Raw genomic sequence first — 22,728 nt, 5'->3', positions numbered from 1 at the left:
TTCATGCAAAACCATTTGCAGTCGTTTGCGGTCATCAACAGCTATCAGTCAGTCAATCACCCATTTCCACCACCCTTCTGAGTGATCCCCCCTCCCCATCCCCACCCCTCCCCACCCCTTCTCTACATAAGTGCCTGGAAACTTCCATTTCACTGTATCTGAAGAAGTGTGCATGCACACGAAAGCTCATACCAAAATAAAAACTTAGTTGGTCTTTAAGGTGCTACTGAAGGAATTTTTTTTATTTTACTTCGATCCAGACCAACACGGCTACCTACCTGTAACCATTTCAGGAAAGGTTTCCCTTTTAAACCACTGACAGCCAATCAACTGACAGCACATTACTGCTGAGTCATTCTGACCCAGCACTCCCATAGAAAGTATTGCATCAGCCAGTTTCACTTTACTACCTGTAGTACACTCAGGCCTGCAGACTTACTATCTCACACAGCATTCTGTGGATCCCAACAGTCTCCCCACTGCACCCTGGGGGGGGGGTGCAGTGGGGACAACTGACTTCCGCTTGTCCTCTACCTGGGTTAACAGCTTCATACCTTTTTGCAGAAGATATGGAGGTCTCATACACCCCAGGTAGTGTGGTTGCTGACCTTGAGCCAGACATCTTGGAGAGTGAAGTCAAATGGGCCTTAGAAAGCATTGCTAATAACAAGGCCAGTGGAAGTGATGATATTCCAGCTGAACTATTTAAAATTTTAAAAGATGATGCTGTTAAGGTGCTACACCCAATATGCCAGCAAGTTTGGAAAACTCAGCAATGGCCAGAGGATTGGAGAAGATCAGTCTACATCCCAATTCCAAAGAAGGGCAGTGCCAAAGAATGCTCCAACTACCGCACAATTGCGCTCATTTCACACGCTAGCAAGGTTATGCTTAAAATTCTACAAGGCAGGCTTAGGCAGTATGTGGACCGAGAACTCCCAGAAGTGCAAGCTGGATTTCGAAGGGGCAGAGGAACCAGAGACCAAATAGCAAACATGCGCTGGATTATGGAGAAAGCTAGAGAGTTCCAGAAAGACTTCTACTTCTGCTTCATCGACTATGCAAAAGCCTTTGGTTCAAAATTGGGAAAGGAGTACGACACGGTTGTATCTTGTCTCCCTGCTTATTTAACTTATATGCAGAATTCATCATGCGAAAGGCTGGACTAGATGAATCCCAAGACGGAATTAAGATTGCCGGAAGAAATATCAACAACCTCAGATATGCAGATGACACAACCTTGATGGCAGAAAGTGAGGAGGAATTAAAGAACCTTTTAATGAGGGTGAAAGAGGAGAGTGCAAAATATGGTCTGAAGCTCAACATCAAAAAAACCAAGATCATGGCCACTGGTCCCATCACCTCCTGGCAAATAGAAGGGGAAGAAATGGAGGCAGTGAGAGATTTTACTTTCTTGGGCTCCTTGATCACTGCAGATGGTGACAGCAGTCACGAAATTAAAAGACGCCTGCTTCTTGGGAGAAAAGCAATGACAAACCTAGACAGCATCTTAAAAAGCAGAGACATCACCTTGCCTACAAAGGTCCGTATAGTTAAAGCTAGGGTTTCCCCAGTAGTGATGTATGGAAGTGAGAGCTGGACCATAAAGAAGGCTGATCGCCAAAGAATGGATGCTTTTGAATTATGGTGCTGGAGGAGACTCTTGAGAGTCCCATGGACTACAAGAAGATCAAACCTATCCCTTCTGAAGGAAATCAGCCCTGAGTGCTACCTGGAAGGACAGATCCTGAAGCTGAGGCTCTAATACTTTGGCCACCTCATGAGAAGAGAAGACTCCCTGGAAAAGACCCTGATGTTGGGAAAGATGGAGGGCACTAGGAGAAGGGGACGACAGAGGACGAGATGGTTGGACAGTGTTCTCGAAGCTACGAACATGAGTTTGACCAAACTGCGGGAGGCAGTGGAAGACAGGAGTGCCTGGCGTGCTCTGGTCCATGGGGTCACGAAGAGTCGGACTAAACGACTAAACAACAACCTTTTTGCACTGTTTCTTTTGTTATTCAAATTTCACTCTATGCGAGGTGTTAAAAGCAAATCCAAGTTTTTATCATGGGGCACTGCTTTTTAAGATACTCTCCAATTTCCCCCCAATTTTGGACAAAGTTTTCCCCACTACCTCCCCTAATTACATTTGTTAATTTATCTAATTCCACATAGCCTAATAATTTTTCTTGCCACTCTTTGATATTGGGAGTTTCTTCTTTTTTCCAATATTTTGCCAATAGGATTCTTGCTGCTGCTATGGCATATAAACATATTTTTTCATCTTGTTTTTTGATATCCTCCCCTACCATTCCTAATAGAAAAAATTCTGGACTTCTTTTAATGTTATATTTACATATCTTTTTCAATTCCTCCAATATTACATTCCAAAATAATTTAACTTTGTCACAATGCCACCATATATGTACAAATGTCCCTACTTCTTTCTTACATCTCCAACAGAGGTTGTCTTTAGTTCTGTACATTTTATTTATTTTTACCGGCGTGAGGTACCACTTGTAAAACATTTTAACCATGTTTTCCTTAATCCCCTCTGACGCCATGAATCTCCACGAGATTTTCCATAACCTTTTCCAGCTCTCCATTTCTATGGGTTTCCCCAGATCTATCGCCCATTTGGTCACCGTCTCCTTTACTGCTTCATCCTTTAATTCCCATTCCAATAACACCTTGTACATCTTGGTTATAATTTTCCGATCCCCTTGCAATAAGTTAATTTCTAATAAGGAGGGTTCAATCTGGAAGCCATTTTTGGAGTAGTCCTCCTTAAATCTGCTGTTTATTTGATGATACTGCAACCACCCTGTTAAATATTGTTTTATTTCTTCATATTTTTTGAGTCTAAATTTGCCTTCCTTTTCTTCCAATAAATCTACATACTTCCCCCATTTTCCATCTGAATTTAATGTCTTTATTGTAATTATTTCAATTGGCGATGCCCATTTCGGTGTTTTTGGTTCCAGCAATCGTCTATAGTTTTCCCAAGTTTTTAAGAGGGACTTCTTGATTAGATGATTGTTGAACCCTTTGTGTACTCTGACCTTCCCATCCACTAAGTAGGCATGCCAACTAAATTTATTGCCAATTCCTTCAAGATCTAATATTTCATGATTTTTTAGGGTAATCCAATCTTTTAACCATAAAAAACTTGCCACATCATGATATAATTTGAGATTTGGTAAAGCCAATCCCCCCCCTCTCTTTTGACTCTGTTAATAATTTGTAATTTATCCTAGCTACTTTTTTATTCCATATGAATTTTATCAAATCCGTTCTCCATTGTTTAAAGATGTTATTCCCCATACCCAATATCGGTAGCATCTGGAACAAGAAAAGCATTCGCGGCAGGACGTTCATTTTTACTGCAGCTATTATTGTTTACTTGCTATATATATTTTGTTTTGTTTTGTTTTGTTTGTGTAATTGAATAATATGTGCTTTTGTATGTATTTTCTTATGATTTTTTTTCTGTAATTTTTATAAGTAAATAAAGGTTTTTTCAAAAAATAAAAATAAAAATTTACTGCAGCTATTTTACCTAATAGTGTCAAATTTAATGTATTCCAATTTTCCAGATCCCTCTTTACCTCCTTCCAGACTTTTATATAATTATCTTTTACCAAATTATTTGTGTTGTTTGTTATCCATATTCCCAAATATTTAAATATTTTCTTTACCACCTCCAAGCCTGTTATTTCTTTTAATTGCCTGTTTTCCTCTTTTGACATATTCTTGGTTATCAAATTTGTCTTTTTCATATTTATATCAAATCCTGCTAACTCACCAAATTCTCTAATTTTTTCAATGGTTCTTGGGATGCTTTCGACTGGGTCTTCCACACTAACTATGACGTCATCCGCAAATGCTTTAACCTTGTGTATATCTTTTCCAATTTTTATACCCTTTATCCTGGTTTCTTCCCTCAGGTTTTTCAATAAAAATTCCAAACATAAAATAAATAATAACGGGGATAGTGGACAGCCTTGCCTAGTTCCTCTCTGTATTTGTATTCCTCCTGTTATCTCATTATTTATTATTAATTGCGACTTTTTTTATTGAACCTCAAACCTAAATGCTCTAAGATATTAATGATGTTCCTGATATTATCATACATAAATCTATTTGGGAGAAATCCCGCCTGATCCTTATTTATCATATTATTCAATTATATTTGCAATCTCATCTCACGCAGATGAAAGAGTTGAGAAGCCAATTAGCTCAACGCGGCATGCAATTGCAAGAAGACATGTTTTGTTTAATGATTCTTAATAGCCTGCATGATGGCTACGCCTCCATAGCGTCTCAACTCAGGGCCCTCCCAGTGAGGGATTTAACCCATCAATAGAATCTGCTCCACATTACTTAATGAGGAGGATCGCTGTGGTGCTCAAGAGGCCAGTGAAGGGAATGGATCCAAGATGACATCATCCCCACCAAATGCCTCAACAGAGCAAGCACACGCTCTCAAAGTTGTACGCTGCACGAACTGTGGGTGCAAAGGGCACAGTCTTAAAACCTGCAGGAAGCCCCCCCAAAAAAGGTCCCAAGGAGAGCCAACAGGCCACTGGGGCTGCAGGCAAGGGTCGTGCCAAACCCCAAGCAGCGCGTACGTTTGCATTGCTTACACAAGGCGTGTCAGACACTGACCTTTCTTTTGTAATAGACAGTGGTGCCTCAAACCACATGACTGGAAATAAGCGTTTATTCCAGACATTTAAGAAGCTGGACTACAACGTGACACAAGCAGATGGAAAGCATCTCAAATCGTCCGGATGTGGATCTGTTTATTGGCAGAGTTTACAGCTGACAATAAACAATGTCTATTATGTTCCAGGTCTTCAGTTCAATTTGCTGAGCGTGCATCAACTCACAGAGAAGGGTTTTGAACCCAATATGCACAAGAGACAATGCGTGGTCTCCAAAGATGGGGAGCTTGTCTTCACTGCAGAAAAAGGAAAAGATGAATTGTTTTTACTGTCCTCCCCCCCCCCCCACGATTGTAATGCTCAAAATGTTGACATTTCTCTTACAGGTGCTGAGATGTCCAAGGACACAAAGGCCAAACAGACAGTCACGAGATGTTTTCAGCGAGTTTATGATGATGTTTTAGGGCCTTTGCTGCAGTCTAGAGGCAAAGCCAAGTATTACATGCTGTTCATAGATTCATACTCTAAGTATGGATGGATTTACACAATGCAAAAGCCTCAGCAAACCTTAGCAAGGTTCAAAGAATTTTGTGAAAGGATGAATTTTCTTCATGATGGCAAAACTGAATGTTTGTTTACAAGAGAATTGGGCTGAGAGCCTATCAACCTCCTGTTATCATTTGAACAGAAAGATCTCAAAAGGTATGAAATGCTCACCTTATGAGGTTCTGTTTCAGAAAAAGCCTTTTGTTAAGCATCTTAAGGTTTTTGGAGCTCAACTTTGGCTGGCATCAACAGAAGGTAAAGTTCTTAACCCGAGGTATTACTTCCGGGTTAGTGGAGTCTGTAACCTGAAGTGTCTGGAACCCGAGATGTCTATAACCCGAGGTACCACTGTATTCCAGAAGACCACAATACATTTTCCCATGAGTGCTGGGTGGATTCCTGCAACACTCTTAACAATTTAACAACAACAACAACCACCTTTTATTTCTCTCCCGCCCTCAGGGGGGAGTCTGTTAGCTCAGGGCGGCTAACATCAAAATTATAACATAAAATCAAACAATAATCAAATTACCTCCTAAAAACAGGTCAGAATCAAATGAAAGTCTAATTAAATGGCTTTCCGCAGGGTTAGGGTTGGGTACAGTAAGTCATCATCAATAAATATTGTGTTCAATAAACATTGGCTGTGTGTTATAAAAGGAATATGGATTGTGTTCCTCCACCTTCTTGATTTTCTCTGGCAAAGAAAATTTAAGATATTTAAATCGTGGTGCCCAGAATTGAACACAATATTCTAGCTGGGGCCTGACCAAGGCAGAATAAAGTGGTACTATTCCTGCCCTTGTCACATGATGCATGCATGCCATTGGAATGGACTGGGGCGTGGCCCCCCAAAATATTTTATGTGGGGGCAAAGACCCCTCGGCCTCTAAGAATTGGCTCTTATTTCTTACACCCACGGGTCTCAGGACAGGTACAACATAAAAACACAATATAAAAACAAAATACACATCAGTAATCCACCTCCCAACCACATTTTAAAACCACATTAGATGTCAGTCAGTCAAAGGCCTGGCTAAAGAGGTGCGCTCTCCCCTGGCACTAAAAGCTGTACAACGAAGGGTTTTCCACACTTTCAATGGATTCTTTGATGGTAACTGAGAAAGCCTTTTATTCTGAAGCTCTTTCCGCATTCCAAGCACTAATCTGGTTTCTCCCCTGTATGAAAACTTTGGTGGGAGGTGAGAGAGGAGCTATGGCTGAAGCTCTTTCCACATTCCAGACACTGATAGGGTTTCTCCCCAGTATGAATTCTTTGATGGGAAGTGAGACTGGACCTCGTACTGAAGCTCTTTCCACATTCAACACACTGATAGGGTTTCTCCCCTGTATGAATTCTTTGATGGGAAGTGAGAATGAACTTCCTACTGAAGCTCTTTCCACATTCCAGACACTTATAGGGTTTCTCCCCTGTATGAATTCTTTGGTGGGAAGTGAGACTGTACTTCTTACTGAAGCTCTTTACACATTCCAGACACTGATAGGGTTTCTCCCCTCTATGAATTCTTTGATGGGAAGTGAGATGGGAGCTCTGACTGAAGCTCTTTCCACATTCCACGCACTGATAGGGTTTCTCCCCAGTATGAATTCTTTGATGGGAACTGAGAGAGGAGCTACAGCTGAAGCTCTTTCCACATTCCACACACTGATAGGGTTTCTCCCCTATATGAATTCTCTGATGGGAAGTGAGATCGGTGGTCTTCCTGAAGCTCTTTCCATATTCTGCGCACTGATAGGGTTTCTCTCCTGCATGAATTCTCTGATGGGAACACAGAGCAGAACTGTCACTGAAGCTCTTTCCACATTTCTCACACTGATATGGTTTCTCCCCTGTATGAATTCTTTGGTGGGAGGTGAGAGAGGAGCTATGGCTGAAGCTCTTTCCACATTCTACACACTGATAGGGTTTCTCTCCTGTATGAATTCTCTGGTGGGAACACAGAGCGGAGCTGCCACTGAAGCTTTTTCCACATTCCACACACTGATAGGGTTTCTCCCCTGTATGAATTCTTTGATGGATAGTGAGATGGCCACTCTGACTAAAGCTCTTTCCACATTCCACACACTGATAGGGTTTCTTTCCTGTATGAATTCTCTGGTGGGAACACAGAGCGGAGCTGTCACTGAAGCTTTTTCCACATTCCACACACTGATAGGGTTTCTCCCCTGTATGAATTCTTTGATGGATAGTGAGATGGCCACTCTGACTAAAGCTCTTTCCACATTCCACACACTGATAGGGTTTCTTTCCTGTATGAATTCTCTGATGGGAACACAGAGCGGAGCTGACACTGAAGCTCTTTCCACATTCCACACACCGATAGGGTTTCTCCCCTGTATGAATTCTTTGATGGATAGTGAGATGGCCACTCTGACTAAAGCTCTTTCCACATTCTACACACTGATAGGGTTTCTCTCCTGTATGAATTCTCTGATGGGAACACAGAGCGGAGCTGTCACTGAAGCTCTTTCCACATTCCACACACTGATAGGGTTTCTCCCCTGTATGAATTCTTTGATGGATAGTGAGATGGCCACTCTGACTAAAACTCTTTCCACATTTCACACACTGATAGGGTTTCTCCCCTCTATGAATTCTTTGATGGGAAGTGAGACTGGAGCTTTGACTGAAGCTCTTTCCACATTCCACACACTGATAGGGTTTATCTCCTGTATGAATTATTTGATGGGAAGTGAGATGGGTGCTTTGACTGAAGCTCTTTCCACATTTGATGTACTGATATGGTTTCTTCCCAATGGGATTTCTTTGATGGGAAGAAAAATGGGAACTTCCCTCACTTTCAATATATTGATACGGCTTCTCCATTGTGGGGATTTTGTCATGGTCACCCTTGTTCTTGATTTCCAGTCCATCATTATCTACAATGAAGAGAAATGGATCAGAGCCTCAGGGAGAAATTAATGAAGAATACTTGTTAACACTGGTCATAGAGGAATAACAGAAGTGGGTTAGATGGATGGTTTTAGTGAAGGGTTGGGTGCATTTTTAACGGGGTTCAACCTGTGATTAGATCAGCCTGGCTCTTCTCTCGAATGGATTTTGTTTTGTTCCATCATGGCATCCCCTCCATTTCTAACGTCAGTCTTCTCTTTGGTCAACCAAAGGCTGACAAGAGCAAAAACAGAAAACCTTCAGAAGCTACATCAACTTCCCTAACAACTCTGAAGTTTACAGTTAAAATGGCCTGGGCAGTTGATGCCAGCCTGATCCTTGTTTAAGAAGCTGCAACTGGAGGAAGCTGCAACCCCCCAAAATAGTAATTTACTGTTCAAGGTTTATTGTGGGAATATTGAAATCCCAGGTGTTTTAAGGGGGCACTGTTGAACTCTTTGAAAATATATGAGGTTTTGAATCTAAAAACAGATATTATGATCCCAGAGGGAGCCTTACCAAGAGAGGCCACGATCCCACGATTCTCCTCCATGACGTCCTTATGCAGAGCTCTCTGGTCAGGATCCAGCAACGCCCACTCCTCGTCCGTAAAACGAACAGCGACGTCTTCAAAGCACACTGGACCCTAAAAGAAAAAGGGAAATGTCCTCCTCTGAGACCACACTGTTGTTCTCCACCACTCCTTGACCTAAGACATCTTTCCAGCCCTTGGCCTCTGTCCCTACAAGGCAGCTTCCCCTGACCTGATCTGGTTCCACAGCCGCTGCTTCTCTTCTGTCCCCATTCAAAGATGGATGAAGAGGTCTAGCCAGTATCACTGTGTCACCTGCAAGAGGAAAAAGGTAAGGGGGAGGCCCAGAGTGCATTTGAAAGTTTGGGCGCATTTCAGATATTAGTTGTGCAGAAATATATCTCCCCTCCTCTGGGCTCTTGGCCCCAACTATCTCCCCCCAACAAAAGATGAAAAGAACCCACATTAGTTTCAAAACCAGGGTGGATTAGAAAAGCAATGATTAAAAATATATATCAAAAGGTTTTTTTAAAATAAATAAATGAATAAATTGGATTTTTAAATATTCCAATCTGAATTTTCAAAAAATAAATAGCTTTTGGAGGAACAATCTTTCTAAAGACAGACAGACAGATAGATAGATAGATAGATAGAAAGAAAAATAAGGATTTGTTTTTAATTATGTAGCATGAGGCATGGTATGCAAAGTTTACATTTTTTTGTAAATGAATTCCATTAATCTATTCACAATGTCATGCAGTTCCAGAGGTTTCTGTAAGATTATTTGGGGCAGTTTTTCTAACGAGAAGATATTATCAGAGATGTTTGTTTCTGCAGTTCTCAAAAGTGTGAATTTGTGTCTGCAGAGATAATATGACTTTTCTCCACAGGGAAAATGTTACAAAATTAATAGACAGAGTTGAGGAAAAAACTTTAATCCCATTCTTCCTTGGCAAATTTATCTACACAGAATCAACCACTTACCTCTTAAATGCTTAATAAAAAAATTCCTTCAGTAGCACCTTAAAGAATTCCAAGAGGTTCAATGAATAGATTGTTTCAGATCTGTACAAGTAGCTAAGTGTAAAGCAGTAAAAATGAAAGGGCAACCTTGTGAGCAGAATACTCCACAAGTGCTTTCCAGTCAACTAATAAGTCTTGGGATCTTTGGGTGGTGGAGGAAATAGTAACTGGGATCTGGCGAGTCAAATAATAAGTGCTTGCCAGTCAACTAATAAGACTTGAAAAGAATCCACAGATTAGTTGGAAAACCAACAGAAAAAACTCCTCCCTCCTTACCTAGTGGCCTCTCTCTGGTGCCCAACGGAGGCCTCTCTGCCTCACAGGAATCCAGGTCCATTTCCCCAAAATGATCCTTTTCCTGAAAGAGCAACAAGGATTCAAAACAGAAAATGAATGGGGAGAAATATTAGAAACAGGATGACAAAGACAAAAAAATTAAGGGTGTTAGACCTCATTCCATGGATGCCTTCCTAGAAAAAGAATCGGCCATCAGTGGAGCATTATGGGATGTTCTCTGTCCTGTTTGGACCCCCTTGGGAGTATCCAGAGGAAAGTCTCTCTCACCTGCTTTCTCTCCTCTGCCTGACTCAGGAGGAAACCTTCGGCCAGGGCCACCGCCTGGGAACTGGTCTCCGCTCCGCATTCCCTCACCCAGCTCTCCATCTCCGGGGGAAGGACAGCCAGGAACTGCTCCAAGATCACCAGGTCCAGCATCTCAGCTTTTGTGTGCCTTTCTGGCTTCAGCCATTGACGACAGAGGTGGTAGATTTGGTTGCAAACCTCTCGGGGTCCTTTGGCCTCCAGGCAGCAGAACTGCCTCAACTGCCGGCTCTGCCCCTCTGAGCGGAGGGTGTCCTCCTCACCCAGGATCTTCTGCACTGGGTTCTCCCAGAATCCCCCACTGGTCCCAGTTTGGATGGCATGGCCTCTTCCTGCTTCAGGGCCAGCTGAGTCTTGATCATCCATCTGTGCTCTCAGGAAGCCTCTGAGAGATCGGAAGGAACCCTTTGCTCTTCTGCCAATTTCTGTCTGTCTGAATGAGAAGCTCTAGCAAATCCTACAAAGCAAAGTTCTGTTACAAAAGTTGTATAATATCAGGAGAAGGAAATGGTTCCCTGAAGCAAGCATGGATGCGTCTTGCTAGGAACCAGGGCTGGACTGCACTACAGCCCAAACCGTAGTTATCTTTCTGAAAAGAAAGAGGATGAGGAAGAGGGACAGAAGTAAGTCTCTAGCCCTCTTGCAATGCAAAATGTGGAGGCAACTGAAGGGATTTCTGGGAGATGAATCAGCCTGTTTTGTCCTGCCTTCCAATCAATGCATGAAATCAGAACTGACTGACAAGGGAGTCATTTCTATCTTGTGAAAAATGGATGCTTGGCTCTAGTGGGGGTCCTCATCCGGGGGTCCTCAGGAGTTGCTCCCCCCCCACTCCCCTGCTTCTGTCTCCTTTTCTTGCACTTGGACTCTGCCACTCTCAAGACAGACTCCTGGGGTGGGGTCCCTTTTTCTTTGCTCTGAAGGCCAGGTATGTATCTGGCCAACCCACTGAGGGCCAGGTGGGTGGGGCCCAATACATCTCCCTTGAAATTTAAGCGGGTAATTTATTATTATTATTCTGTTAGACAGCTTAACACACACATAGCCATGGATGCCAAGGTCCCTGGAGTCTCAGTGAGTAGCAGCGCCCATTTCTGGCTTGGCTGGTTTTCCAGCAACAATCCCTTCGGGACAGAGAGGATGTGGTCCTGGGATGCCATGCTCTGGGTGCGAGGGGATTGCTGCAGTGACCTCCGTGTGGAGCTGCCCTTGGAGACGAATGGGAAACTGGTCCGCAATGCAGCAGCCAGATTATGGGCTGGGATCCCTCTCTTTATTCCTGGCCTCTCTTTCCCACCTTTTCTTCCTTCCTGCATGAAGACACAGGGAATGAAGTTCCCGGCCAATTTGTGTTCAAGTACAAAGCAGAAGTTTTCAATATTGTGGGGTTTGGGGTGGGTGTGGATGTAAAGCAGTGACATCCTGAACCTAAAAAGGACCCAAAACTTGAGTTACAAAGGCTGCAGCCTTAACTGCACTTACCTGAGTAAGCCCTGCTGAATCAAATAGGACCTTACTTCTGAGTAGAAGAAGTAAGAAACACAGTTGGGAATTAGGGGTTCCTGTTTTATCGTGTCAACCAGACGAAAATGTAATATTGAAGATTAGGGAGAAAGGAATATGAATAGATTGGGGGGAGGGGGCTGAGGAGAGACCAGAAACCACAGGTACCAAGACAAGGCACACTTTCTGGGAAGCAAATCTCACACACAGTTGCTTGGGGCGAGGACTGTCAGAGGGACCATAGTTGGGTCGTGCATGTGTGTTTTTCAGAAAAACGTAGAATTGGAAGGGACCCTGTGAGTCATCTAGCCCAACCCCTTGCAATGCTTTTTAGCTTGCATTGATCTTAAAAACCTTCAGTGCCTTTTTCTTTTCAGTCGGATAGGCAACTAACAGACTTGTTTCACAAATAAGGGAGAAGGAGGGTTGCTGGCTTGGTTTGGTTTGCCTTTGTTCTAGTTTTTAGCATGTGCTTAGTAGTTTCAGGCTGTGAGCTGCCCTGATAATAAACAATAACAACAAACAACAACAACAACAACATATTTATACCCCGGCCATTTGGCTGAGTTTCCCCAGCTACTCTGGGAAGCTTCCAAAAGAACATTAAAATGCAATAATCTATTGAACATTAAAAGCTTCCCTAAACAGCTGTCTTCTAAAAGTCTGGTATCTATGCTAGCTATGGGTGGAGGGCAGCAGCAGTAGTACTAATAAATAAATAAATAAATAAATAATAAAATCCTTCCAGTAGCACACCTTAGAGACCAACTAAGTTTGTCATAGGTGCTACTGGAAGGATTTTTTTATTTTGTTTTGACTGCATCAGACCAACATGGCTACCTACCTGTAAATAATAATAATAATAATAATAATAATAATAATAATAATAATAATAATGGTGATGATATTTTTCACAGGGCTTGAAGTGAGCCAGCTGCTGGAAATGAATGAGGTCGGTGCTAAATGGCCTGGCTTGCTTTACAACCCCTAGGGACCTTATTGGTGGGGGACGGGACGGAGAAGAAGCCCACCGCCTCAAAGGAGGAGGAGGATAGCGAAGGGAGGCTTCCCCCTCCCTCCCCGTAATGTTACACACACACAGGGCGCGATTCCAGGGAGAGAGAGGAACCAGGGCAGCCAGCAGTACAAGGGAAGGGAGGACCGCCGTGCTCCTACTCACGAGCAAGGGGACCCTGCAAGCGCCCCCTGGGCCGGCTCTCCAAACCCAGCGCCTTTCCTCCTCCGCCCCGGACTCCACGTGCTCCTGCTCTCTCCTCGCTCCTCGAACTTGGCGCGCTCGCTCGGCAGCCGGAAGTTGAGGAACGTGGGGCAGGAAGTTCGGGAAGCCTCTTTCCCTAGCATGGTCCTCCAGCTGCGGGGGGGGGGCGGTGAGATGGGCAGGTGGTGGACTCTCCTCCTCCTCCTCCTCCTCACCCAGCGGCGCTCTAGGACTGGGGAAGGAGGCATAGCTGTCAAGTTTTCAGCATAAGGGAATTTCCCCTAAAAAAAGGGGAGAACTTGACAGGTATGGAGGGAGGGGCCTTGGCTCTGGAGGACTTAGACCCCCCCTTGCTTCCTGTCCTCTCTAGGAAGGCAGCTCAGTTCCCTTTAACCCTTGCAAAGCTGAGTCCACCCAGCTGAGCCCTCTCTCGCTTGGCAGAACAGCAGCTTTCTATTTATTTATTTATGGATTTAGGGGGGGGGGGCAGCTGCAGATTGCCGGGGCAGCTGCAGACACTCTTCCCTCCCTCCTTCCTGCCCTCTCTCTTCCCCTCTCTTGCCCCCCCCCGTTTTGATCCTGGGTACGCCCCTGGCACCACACAGTCTCTCTGTTATTCATGACCCAACCCCTTTCCCTGGTTATATAAAAGTGGGTGAGGAGAGTTCTCCAGGTGACCCCCACACATTCAGGGCTCACTCCATCAGAAACGGGGATTCTCAGCATTCCCTCCAGGATACACAGGGGTCTTCAGGGGTCCCAGCCTCTTCTATCCAAGGCAGGAGGAAGCAATCCCACCGACTCATTGTGTGGGAATGCTTAGGAAGGTAGGAGAGGGTTTATTGTTTTGATATGATGCCTCCTCACTCATGCTAGTTCCCTTGCAACATCCCCTTGCAACTTGTTGGAAGCAGTTGATGACTCATTGGAATCTTTTAATTAAGCGCAATCCAGTCTGCCTTGTGGAAAGTGGATTCTTCCTGGTCAATTTCCCCTTTCCTTCCCTCTTAAAATAAGAATAACACAACACAGACTTCTTGAAAATAACAAGCCGTAATCTGAAGGCAGGCTTCATCTTGTGGTCACAGTTTCATCTGCAGAGAAAAGGAAGTCTGTGCTAAATCTCAGCCTTGCTACTTGTGGGCTCCATCCTTTGTAAAGGATGAGCCGTGCGCTGGCTAAGAGCCAGGAGCAGTGGAGATCCAGAAGGAGAAAAGGGAGAAGCAGGTCTTTTATTTGCAGCAGGTAGGGTCACACCCATCAACCTGGTGATAGTCAGGAGGAAGTTGCTCCCAACAGGTATGGCAAGAAATCCTCCCTGTTTGGAGCCACATTCCCCTGCATGTCCATTCTAGGCAGCAGGAAAACGTGGTACTTGACCTACTGATGAAAACACAGGAAATAGCGGTGACGTGGCCAGTTGTGGGCTGTGAGCCCTGTAGCCTCTTAGGTGAGCCAGACTTCATTTGTTTGGGCAGGTGTGTGATAATCTGACCCAGAGACAGACACCTTGCTTTATGCACCAGGAAGCAGATTTCACCGACAAGGTGTTGTCTCTCCCTTCTGTGATTTGTTCCCTTAGAGAAATGTTCAAAGACCCGCTTGAAAATCTCGGCACAGTAAAGTGTGTTCCAAAGCATTGTGTGAGACACAGCCAAAGATTAATTTGTTTAATCTACCCAAAATACAAAGTTTGGCACATTTTTCACTTCTCAAGACGTAAATCAGAACCTAAATACAAAACAGAAAAACTGCCTGGATGCACCTAAGCAAGAAGCATTGCGAATGCTACAGTTTGGGGTTGAATTGAAGGCATGCTTCGCAGAATCATGGAATCGTAGAATTGCAGAGTTGGAAGGGACCCCAAAGGTCATCTAGTCCAACCCCCTGCAATGCAGGAATCACAGCTAGAGCATCCATGACAGATGTCCATCCAACCTCTGCTTAAAAACCTCCAAGGAAGGAGAGTCCACCACCTTCCGAGGGAGTCTGTTCCACTGTTGAATGGCTATGAGTTCTTCCTAGTATTTACCGTAGTTGGAGTCTCCTTTCTGGACATTTGAATCCTCCCCTGTGGAGCAGCAGAAAAGAAGCTTGCTCCACATTCCAAGTGAGAGCCCTTCAGGTGGAAGACGGCGCCAGGTTCACAATGACACGTTCTGATCTTCCAGTTTGCTTCAGCCATTTTTGCAAATCGGTGGAGATGTCAATCATTGTGATGGTTTCCTTTGCTAAAATTGGGTGCAGGCAGCTCCACAGGATACAAAGCTGTCCTGGGAAGCACAACATGGCTAGTTTCACAACGGCTGAACTAAACTGAAACAGTTACTGGTGGACCTATCTGCTCTGTTTCAAAGAGGGACTGCCTTCCAAAGCAACAACTTCCAGAGAGCCTTCCGGATCTGCTTCGATTTAATACTGTAAATGATAGGGTTCAAAGCGGGGGGCACTATCAGGTAGACGTAGGCAACCATGGCTTTTACAAGAGGGTCCACATCCTCGCCAAATCGATGGATGATGGATAGGCCAATCATGGGGATGAAAAAAATGAGGGCGGCACAGATGTGAGAGACGCAGGTATTCAAAGCCTTCAGGCATTTCCCCTTGGGACCCACCTTGAGGACGGTCCTGATGATCAGGAAATAAGACAGCGCAATGAGGAGCGAATCTATGCCAACGGTTGAAAGAATGACGATTAAGCCGTACAGAATGTTGATGCTGATGTCGTCTTTGCAGGCCAGCTTCATGATGTCGGGATGCAAGCAAAAGGAGTGGGAGAGGCTGTTTTTGCTGCAGTACGTCAGCCTCCTGAGCAGAAAAGGGATGGGGAGCAGGGAGACGGCCGCCCTCGCCAACATGGCCAGGCCTATCTTGACAATGGTGGGCTTTGTCAAGATGGCTTTGTACCTCAGGGGGCATGAGATGGCCACAAAGCGGTCAAAGGCCATGGCCAGGAGCACCGAGGACTCCAGGATGGAGACGGCATGGATGAAATACATCTGGGTGAGGCAGGCATCGAAGCCAATCGCCCTGACGTCGAACCAGAAGATGCCTAGCGTGGTCGGGAGGGTGCACAGGACCAGGCCCAGGTCCATGAGGGCCAACATGGAGAGGAAGTAATACATGGGCTCATGGAGACTGGCTGTTCTGCCAATGATGAAGAGGATGAGGCAGTTTCCCAAGAGGGCCACAAAGTAAAGCAAGCAGAAGGGGATGGAGATGAGTCTATGGTGGCTCCTGCCCATTCCAGGGATGCCCATCAAGAGGAGCACGGAAGGCTGGTAGAAGGAGGCATTGGGAGCGTCTGGCTGGGGAGGTTCCATCCTGCCTTGGGCGCTGCGTCATGATCTGGAATTGAAAGGAAACCAGCTCCGTATTACGGTGTGATCTCCAGGAATCGTAGAAGCATAGAATTATCATAGAACTAGTGTCATTCAGCCCATTCAGTAAACGGGCGCTAGCCGGGCGGGAACGGAGGGGAAGCCCTAGGACTGCGCAGGCGTCACCTCTGTCGAGCGCCTGAGGCCCACCGGCCCCTCCTCCGCCTCCTCCCGCTGTCCCGAGTGGCGACGGCCTCCTCCACCTCCCTGCTGCGGCGGAGTGATACGGAGCGGTGAGGCGGGAGAGCGAGGGGCGGCGTGCTTACCTGAGGTGCGCTGCGGGAGGCGGCGGCAGAGACCTCTTACTTCTCCTCAGGAGAAGGGAGGTGGAGGAGGCCGTCGCCACTCAGGACAGCGGGAGGAGGCGGAGGAGGGGCCGGTCTCTGCACTCCAAGTCTCTGCATCCAATCCCTATGTCCGTGGGGCACATGCGCAGTAGCGTGGACACAGGGACACAGGGACTGGACGCAGAGACACAGGGACTTTATTATATAGGATTATCAGAAAATTAGTATGACTTAGTTTGGACATGGTATTTAACACCAGTCAGATTAAATCAAATAAACAAGGAATATTTGGTTTGTTGGGGATGCAGGTGGCGCTGTGGTTAAACCACAGAGCCTAGGGCTTGCCGATCAGAAGGTCGGCGGTTTGAATCCATGCGATGGGGTGAGCTCCCATTGCTCGGCCCCTGCTCCTGCCAACCTAGCAGTTCAAAAGCACGTCAAAGTGCAAGTAGATAAATAGGTACCGCTCTGGCGGGAAGGTAAACGGCGTTTCCGTGCGCTGCTCTGGTTCGCCAGAAGCAGCTTAGTCATGCTGGCCACATGACCTGGAAGCTGTACGCCGGCTCCCTCGGCCAATAATGTGAGATGAGCGCCACAACCCCAGAGTCGTCTGCAACTGGACCTAATGGTCAGGGGTTCCTTTACCTTTACCTTTATTTGGTTTGTTGACTTCCAGCAAAGGACTCTCACTATCAGGTCGGGGGAAAGTGTTCCTGCTGGCTTGAGCACGTCCCGATCACAGCAAGGCAAGGGAAGCACAGGGCAAAGTGGCTTCTCCCAAAAAGGTCTGAGAGGACACTTCAGACCAAAAAGGGCACAAAAAGGGGTTTCCAGAGCTTCAAGCACAAGAGTAGAAGAACGACTGGAGAAGCTCAGCACTAAAAAGTGGGCCAACCTTGCAGCGAGACGCCCCAGGGACTGAAATGAGTAGTGTTAAACTCTCCGTTTTATAAGAGCAGCTTGTCCCTGCATCTCAAATAAATAAAATAAGATTCAGACTGAAAAGGAGCTCAAACTAAAAACTCCAAGCTCATGGATGCAGAGGTTATAAAATTTTATTAAGAAAACTCTGTTGAAAGTTAAAAAATTTTTTTACTGACCGGAGATCCGTGGCAACACTATCTATCTAATTGCAACTAAAGAGCTTTACATCAAAGTAAAAAGTGAGGCTTAGCCTCCTGGCTCCTGCATACTAGTTGAAATATTGATGTTGAAGTGAGTAAAACAGACATACCCATAAAATAAGCCACAGCAGGATTTCTATGGCAATATAAGCCATACCCCGAAAATAAGACATAGTGAAAGGCGCAGTTCTGGAGGGCGCCAAGGAAGAGGCAAGGCTGGACGCGTGATTAAAAATAAGACATCCCCTGAAAATAAGCCATAGTGTGTCTTTTTGAGGAAAAATAAATATAAGACAATGTCTTATTTTGGGGAAAACATGGTAGTTACAATGGAAGGCTCTCGGAGGTGAGAGTGCACATTTTTATTCTTATTTATTTATTGTTATTACTTTGGCAAAATATAAAATAAATCTGAAAAAACCATAGAATTGTAGAGTTGGAAGGTACACCAAGGGTCATCTAGTCCAACCCCCTGCAAGGCTGGAATGCAGCAAATCAAACACTGGCTAATGGGCTACATAGGAAGGACCCCAGAGACAAAGGAGCTACCTTATACTGAATAGACCACTGGTCCTTCTAACCCAGCACTAACTCTGCAGGATTTAAGAGTCTCTCCCAGACCTACCTAGAGGTGCCGGGAATTGAACCTGGGAACTTCCGCAGGCAAGGCAGTTCCTCTGCCACTGAGCTATGCCCCCCCCCCTTGCCCCAGTGAACAGGCCAAGAAGTCTTCTGTATGTGCAGAACGTTGCCAGCAGTTGCTGCGTTCCGGATTCATGTGATAATAAGCTTTTAGTACGGATTATGTAATGGGTAGAAAGATAAGAGACAGGATATGAAGAGGAAGTTCCTGTTTTGTGGTGCACAGACCCCACTTTCCATAAATTGACATCTGCCTCCAGGGATTTATTGACATTGCTTTCTCTGACACAGGTTAATTGGAAATCTGGTTGCAAACACAAGAAAAGGGCAGCCATCACCGTGTATATGGGAGCAACTGTTCCTATGGGTTCCTAGGAGAGGTCAGCATGCAACGGCGGCCACAATCCCAGGAACGCCTTTGACTGGCTGGCGAAACCAGGTGAGGGGAGCCGAATGGGTCTCATATCCTCTGTGAGTTAAGGGCCTCCCCTGCCTGCAAAGACAGGCTCTGAAAGATGGACCAGACAAGACCATTTGTGGGTCCTGACACTCAAGAAGGCAGTTTCTGCACATAGAGAGAAGTGAGGGGCAAATGGGGCTTGACAACATGGAAAAACTCAACAGGGAAAATGTTCCAAAAGGCTTGTAAACTCCATAAAGGTAAAGGGACCCCTGACCATTAGGTCCAGTCGCAGACGACTCTGGGGTTGCGGCGCTCATCTCGCATTATTGGCCGAGGGAACCGGCGTACAGCTTCCGGGTCATGTGGCCAGCATGACTAAGCCGCTTCTGGCAAACCAGAGCAGCGCACGGAAACGCCGTTTACCTTCCCTCCGGAGTGGTACCTATTTATCTACTTGCACTTTGACATGCTTTCGAACTGCTAGGTTGGCAGGAGCAGGGATCAAGCAACGAGAGCTCACCCCGTAGCAGGGATTTGAACCGCCGACCTGCTGATCAGCAAGCTCTAGGCTCTGTGGTTTAACCCACAGCACCACCTGCGTCCCTTTGTAAACTCCATAGTGGCAGTCAAAACAACACTAATCGGCATTTACTAATCGGCATGTGCTAATTGGCTTGCTTTGATGCTTTGCTTCTGTGGCTATGGGACGCTTGACTTTTGGCCTTGGGAGGGGAGCTATGCCTGCCCACCCTGCCTTCATTGATCAGGTGGACTGGCAGAAGTTTCTGGCCCAACTAATATATGATGCTTTCTGTATACAGTCAAAGAGTCGTAGAGTCAGAAGGGACCTTGAGGATCATCTAGTCCAACCCCCTGCAATGCAGGAATATGCAGCTGATCGAACCTGCAACCTTGGCATTATCAGCACCATGCTCTAGCCAACTGAGCTATTCAGCCAATTCTGTCGTACCACGGAAGTCGAACGGAATCCATTCCGGAAGTCCATTTGACTTCCCAAATCTTCAAAAACTAAGGCGTGGCTTCCAGTTGGCTACAGGAAGCTCCTGCAGCCAATCGGAAGCGTGGAAGTCGCGTTGGACATTCAGGTTCCAAAGAACATTCGCAAACCAGAACAATTCTGGGTTTGTGGTATTTGGGAGCCAAAACGTTTGACTCACGAGGCGTTCGGGATCCAAGATACTGTACAACTGTATAATGCATCAGTGGCAGTTTGGGGGCTTTAAATTTTAGTGGTGCCCTCTGTGGTGCCAATATTTGGTACCTCCAAGCCTCCCCCCTTCCATTGTTCACCACCACCATCATTTTAATAATTTTATTATTTATACCCCACCCCCTGAAGCACCCACTCGTCTCAGTCCCCTCCCTAAGTCTGCCTCTGCATGACATGCTTGCCCGGGTGAGGCAGTCACGATGAATGCTTGCTGTTTAGTTAGCAGGCTTCCTTCTAATAAATCGCGGGAACTGATCCCTGTGGCATTTTGGGCATCCTTCTCTGGTAACCCTGCATTCAACCAACTCACACAGGCTTTCCTTTGGGCACTAATTACGGCAGCAAGCGAGCTGCTCATTTGCATAGCTAACCTTAAATGCAAAGCACATCCATGTTTCTGTTTCCTTTTATCTAACACACAATCGGCAGGCTGGAACAGTGCTGGGTGGGTCGTAAGTTGCCTTTGAAACAAAGCATTTATGACCACTGTCAGGGGATTTAGAATTTGGAATGGGGAATAAAAGTTATGAGTTAAAAAGAAGGGACAAATGAGAGAATCATAGAATCCTAGAGTTGGAAGGGACCCCAAGGGTCATCTAGTCCAACCCCCTGCAAGGCAGGAATCTCAGCTACAGCATCCAGGACAGATGCCCATCCAAGCTCTGCTTAGAAACCTCCAAGGAAGGAGAGTCCACCACCTCCCAAGGGAGTCTGTTCCACTGCTGAACAGCTCATACTGTTAGAAAGTTTTTCCGTATGTTTAGCTGGAATCTCCTTTCTTGTAACTTGAAGCCATGGGTTCGAGTCCTGCCCTCCAGAGCAGGAGAAAACCAGCTTGTTCCCTATTCCATGTGACAGCTCTTAAGATATTTGGAGATGGCTCTCCTATCTCCTCTCAGTCCTCAGTCTCCTTTCCAAGCTAAACATACACAGCTCCTTCAACCACTCCTCATCAGGCTTGGTTTCCAGACCCTGGATCAAGAGGAAGTCCTTCTTCATGGATTGCAGAGTTAAACTATGAAACTCCCTTCCACAGGAGGCCGTGATGGCCACCAACCTAGGTGGCTTCAAAAGAGGAGCTAGGATTCCTGCATTTATTTCCGTGAGAGTAAGAAATACCTGGGGAGAGGGCAGTGGGTTAAGTTTCCACTCCCCCCCCCCAGCACAGCCATGCTGGCATCATTATATTTGCAGCCCCCTCCCCTCTGTTTCCATTAAAAAGAACAGCTGGATCCAGGGCCGGCTCTACATAGACCCCCGGTGGCGCAGTGCACCACGGGGGGGGGGCTGGTAAGCTGGGCACCGGCCTGGCAAGGAGAGCGGCGCGCGGCAAAGCCGCACAAAAACTAATTGCGCTCTGCGAGGGCGGGGCGGGCGGCGGAGCGATCTCCGCCCCTCAGCACCAGGGCGCGCGATCTGCTCAAGACGGCCCTGGCTGGATCACAGATCTCCCAAAAGACCTGGTGTGCAAGTTCGGTCTTGAGCATCCGGTTCCCTTTACGGATCACTGAGGTTGAAGGGCAGGAAGCAGGGGGTCAGAGGGACCCCACAGTTCATACAATAGGGGGAAGTCAGTGGTGAGGGCTGCCAAGGAACTGTCCTCAGACCGGTGCTTTTCCGCATTTCACCTGGCCGGGGTGGGGGTGGGGAGTTAGCACTGCCCCAGCCCAAGACATTTTGTGCCCCACAGTCAAGTCAGTGGAACTCAGCATATTCTACCACACTGCAAGTGATACTGCTGGTGGGCTCAACTTGGACCTTGCTCTGCTCCATTCCTGCACCCCTCCCCCCAAGACACATTACACCCAGAAGGCACTTGGGTCATCTGTGCCAGCCTTTGCCAACTGGGTGCCCTCCAACTCTCATCAGCACCCAGAAGTCCAAAACATCTGGAGGGCACCAGTTCACCGAAAGCCGATTTGTGCATAGAAGAAGAAGAAGAAAAAGGAGAAGAGGAGGAGGAGGAGGAGGAATTTGATATCCCGCTTTATCACTACTCAAAGGAGTCTCAAAGCGGCTAACATTCTCCTTTCCCTTCCTCCCCTACAACAAACACTCTGTGAGGTGAGTGGGTCTGAGAGACTTCAGAGAAGTGTGACTAGCCCAAGGTCACCCAGCAGCTGCGTGTGGAGGAGCAGGGAATCAAACCCGGTTCACCAGATTACGAGTCTACCTCTCTTAACCACTACACCACACTGGCTCTAGAAGGGACCCCACTGGGGAAGGGACACCCACAAGGGCCATCAAGTCCAACCCCCTGCAAGGCAGGAATCACAGCTGAAGAGCCATCCAACCTCTGCTTAGAAACCTCCAAGGGAGGAGATGATAAAAGGAAGGAATAGCACTTGCTATCCTATCTACTTACTGAGCTTACATTGCTGTCGGGTTAGAGTCCATAGCCAGAGCCTCTTCCCATGTTAGAAAAAAATGTTGAATCCTGCTTGTGATCCAGAACGGTTGTTTTCCCAGGCTGGAGGGGTGTGTGTGTGTGTGGGGGGGTGCCTTTTATGTGGCATCCTGAAAAAGAGCCCAGCTGTTGCGGCTGCCCAACCAATCAGGGGCCGCCTCCACTTCAATGCAAAGGCCCACGAGGCTAGAGGATGCTCTGCTGGGCAGTAAATCACATCTTTCCCCACCGATGACGCTGCTCTTCC

General features: G+C 46.3%; 2 protein-coding genes across 3 annotated transcripts; both read right to left on the bottom strand.

Annotated features, from left to right (window-relative positions):
* Positions 1-5,633: 5,633 nt before the first annotated feature.
* LOC132592079 (uncharacterized) lies at positions 5,634-11,084 on the bottom strand. The gene is made up of 5 exons (XM_088668901.1): positions 10,250-11,084; positions 9,962-10,043; positions 8,895-8,977; positions 8,650-8,776; positions 5,634-8,117 (listed from the first exon to the last, which is right to left on the bottom strand). Exons 1-5 carry the CDS (start codon positions 10,649-10,651, stop codon positions 6,379-6,381), a joined length of 2,433 nt encoding a protein of 810 aa, XP_088525027.1. The 5' UTR covers positions 10,652-11,084; the 3' UTR covers positions 5,634-6,378.
* A 3,578-nt stretch (positions 11,085-14,662) lies between these two features.
* On the bottom strand, positions 14,663-22,728 carry LOC118085587 (olfactory receptor 51G2-like). Of its 2 annotated transcripts, none has more exons than XM_035116416.3 (2): positions 22,440-22,728; positions 14,663-16,355 (listed from the first exon to the last, which is right to left on the bottom strand). In XM_035116416.3, the coding sequence occupies exon 2, from the start codon at positions 16,328-16,330 to the stop codon at positions 15,359-15,361; it is 972 nt and encodes a 323-aa protein (XP_034972307.2). In that variant the 5' UTR covers positions 16,331-16,355; positions 22,440-22,728; the 3' UTR covers positions 14,663-15,358. The 2 variants fall into 2 exon arrangements, with proteins under 2 accessions (XP_034972307.2, XP_088525077.1); XM_088668951.1 differs by having other exon boundaries at positions 22,449-22,728.

The sequence above is a fragment of the Zootoca vivipara genome, chromosome 4 (genome assembly GCF_965207765.1).
Source record: "Zootoca vivipara chromosome 4, rZooViv2.hap1.1, whole genome shotgun sequence".
NCBI classification, from domain to species: domain Eukaryota; kingdom Metazoa; phylum Chordata; class Lepidosauria; order Squamata; family Lacertidae; genus Zootoca; species Zootoca vivipara.
This window is presented reverse-complemented; position numbering and strand designations above follow the sequence as displayed.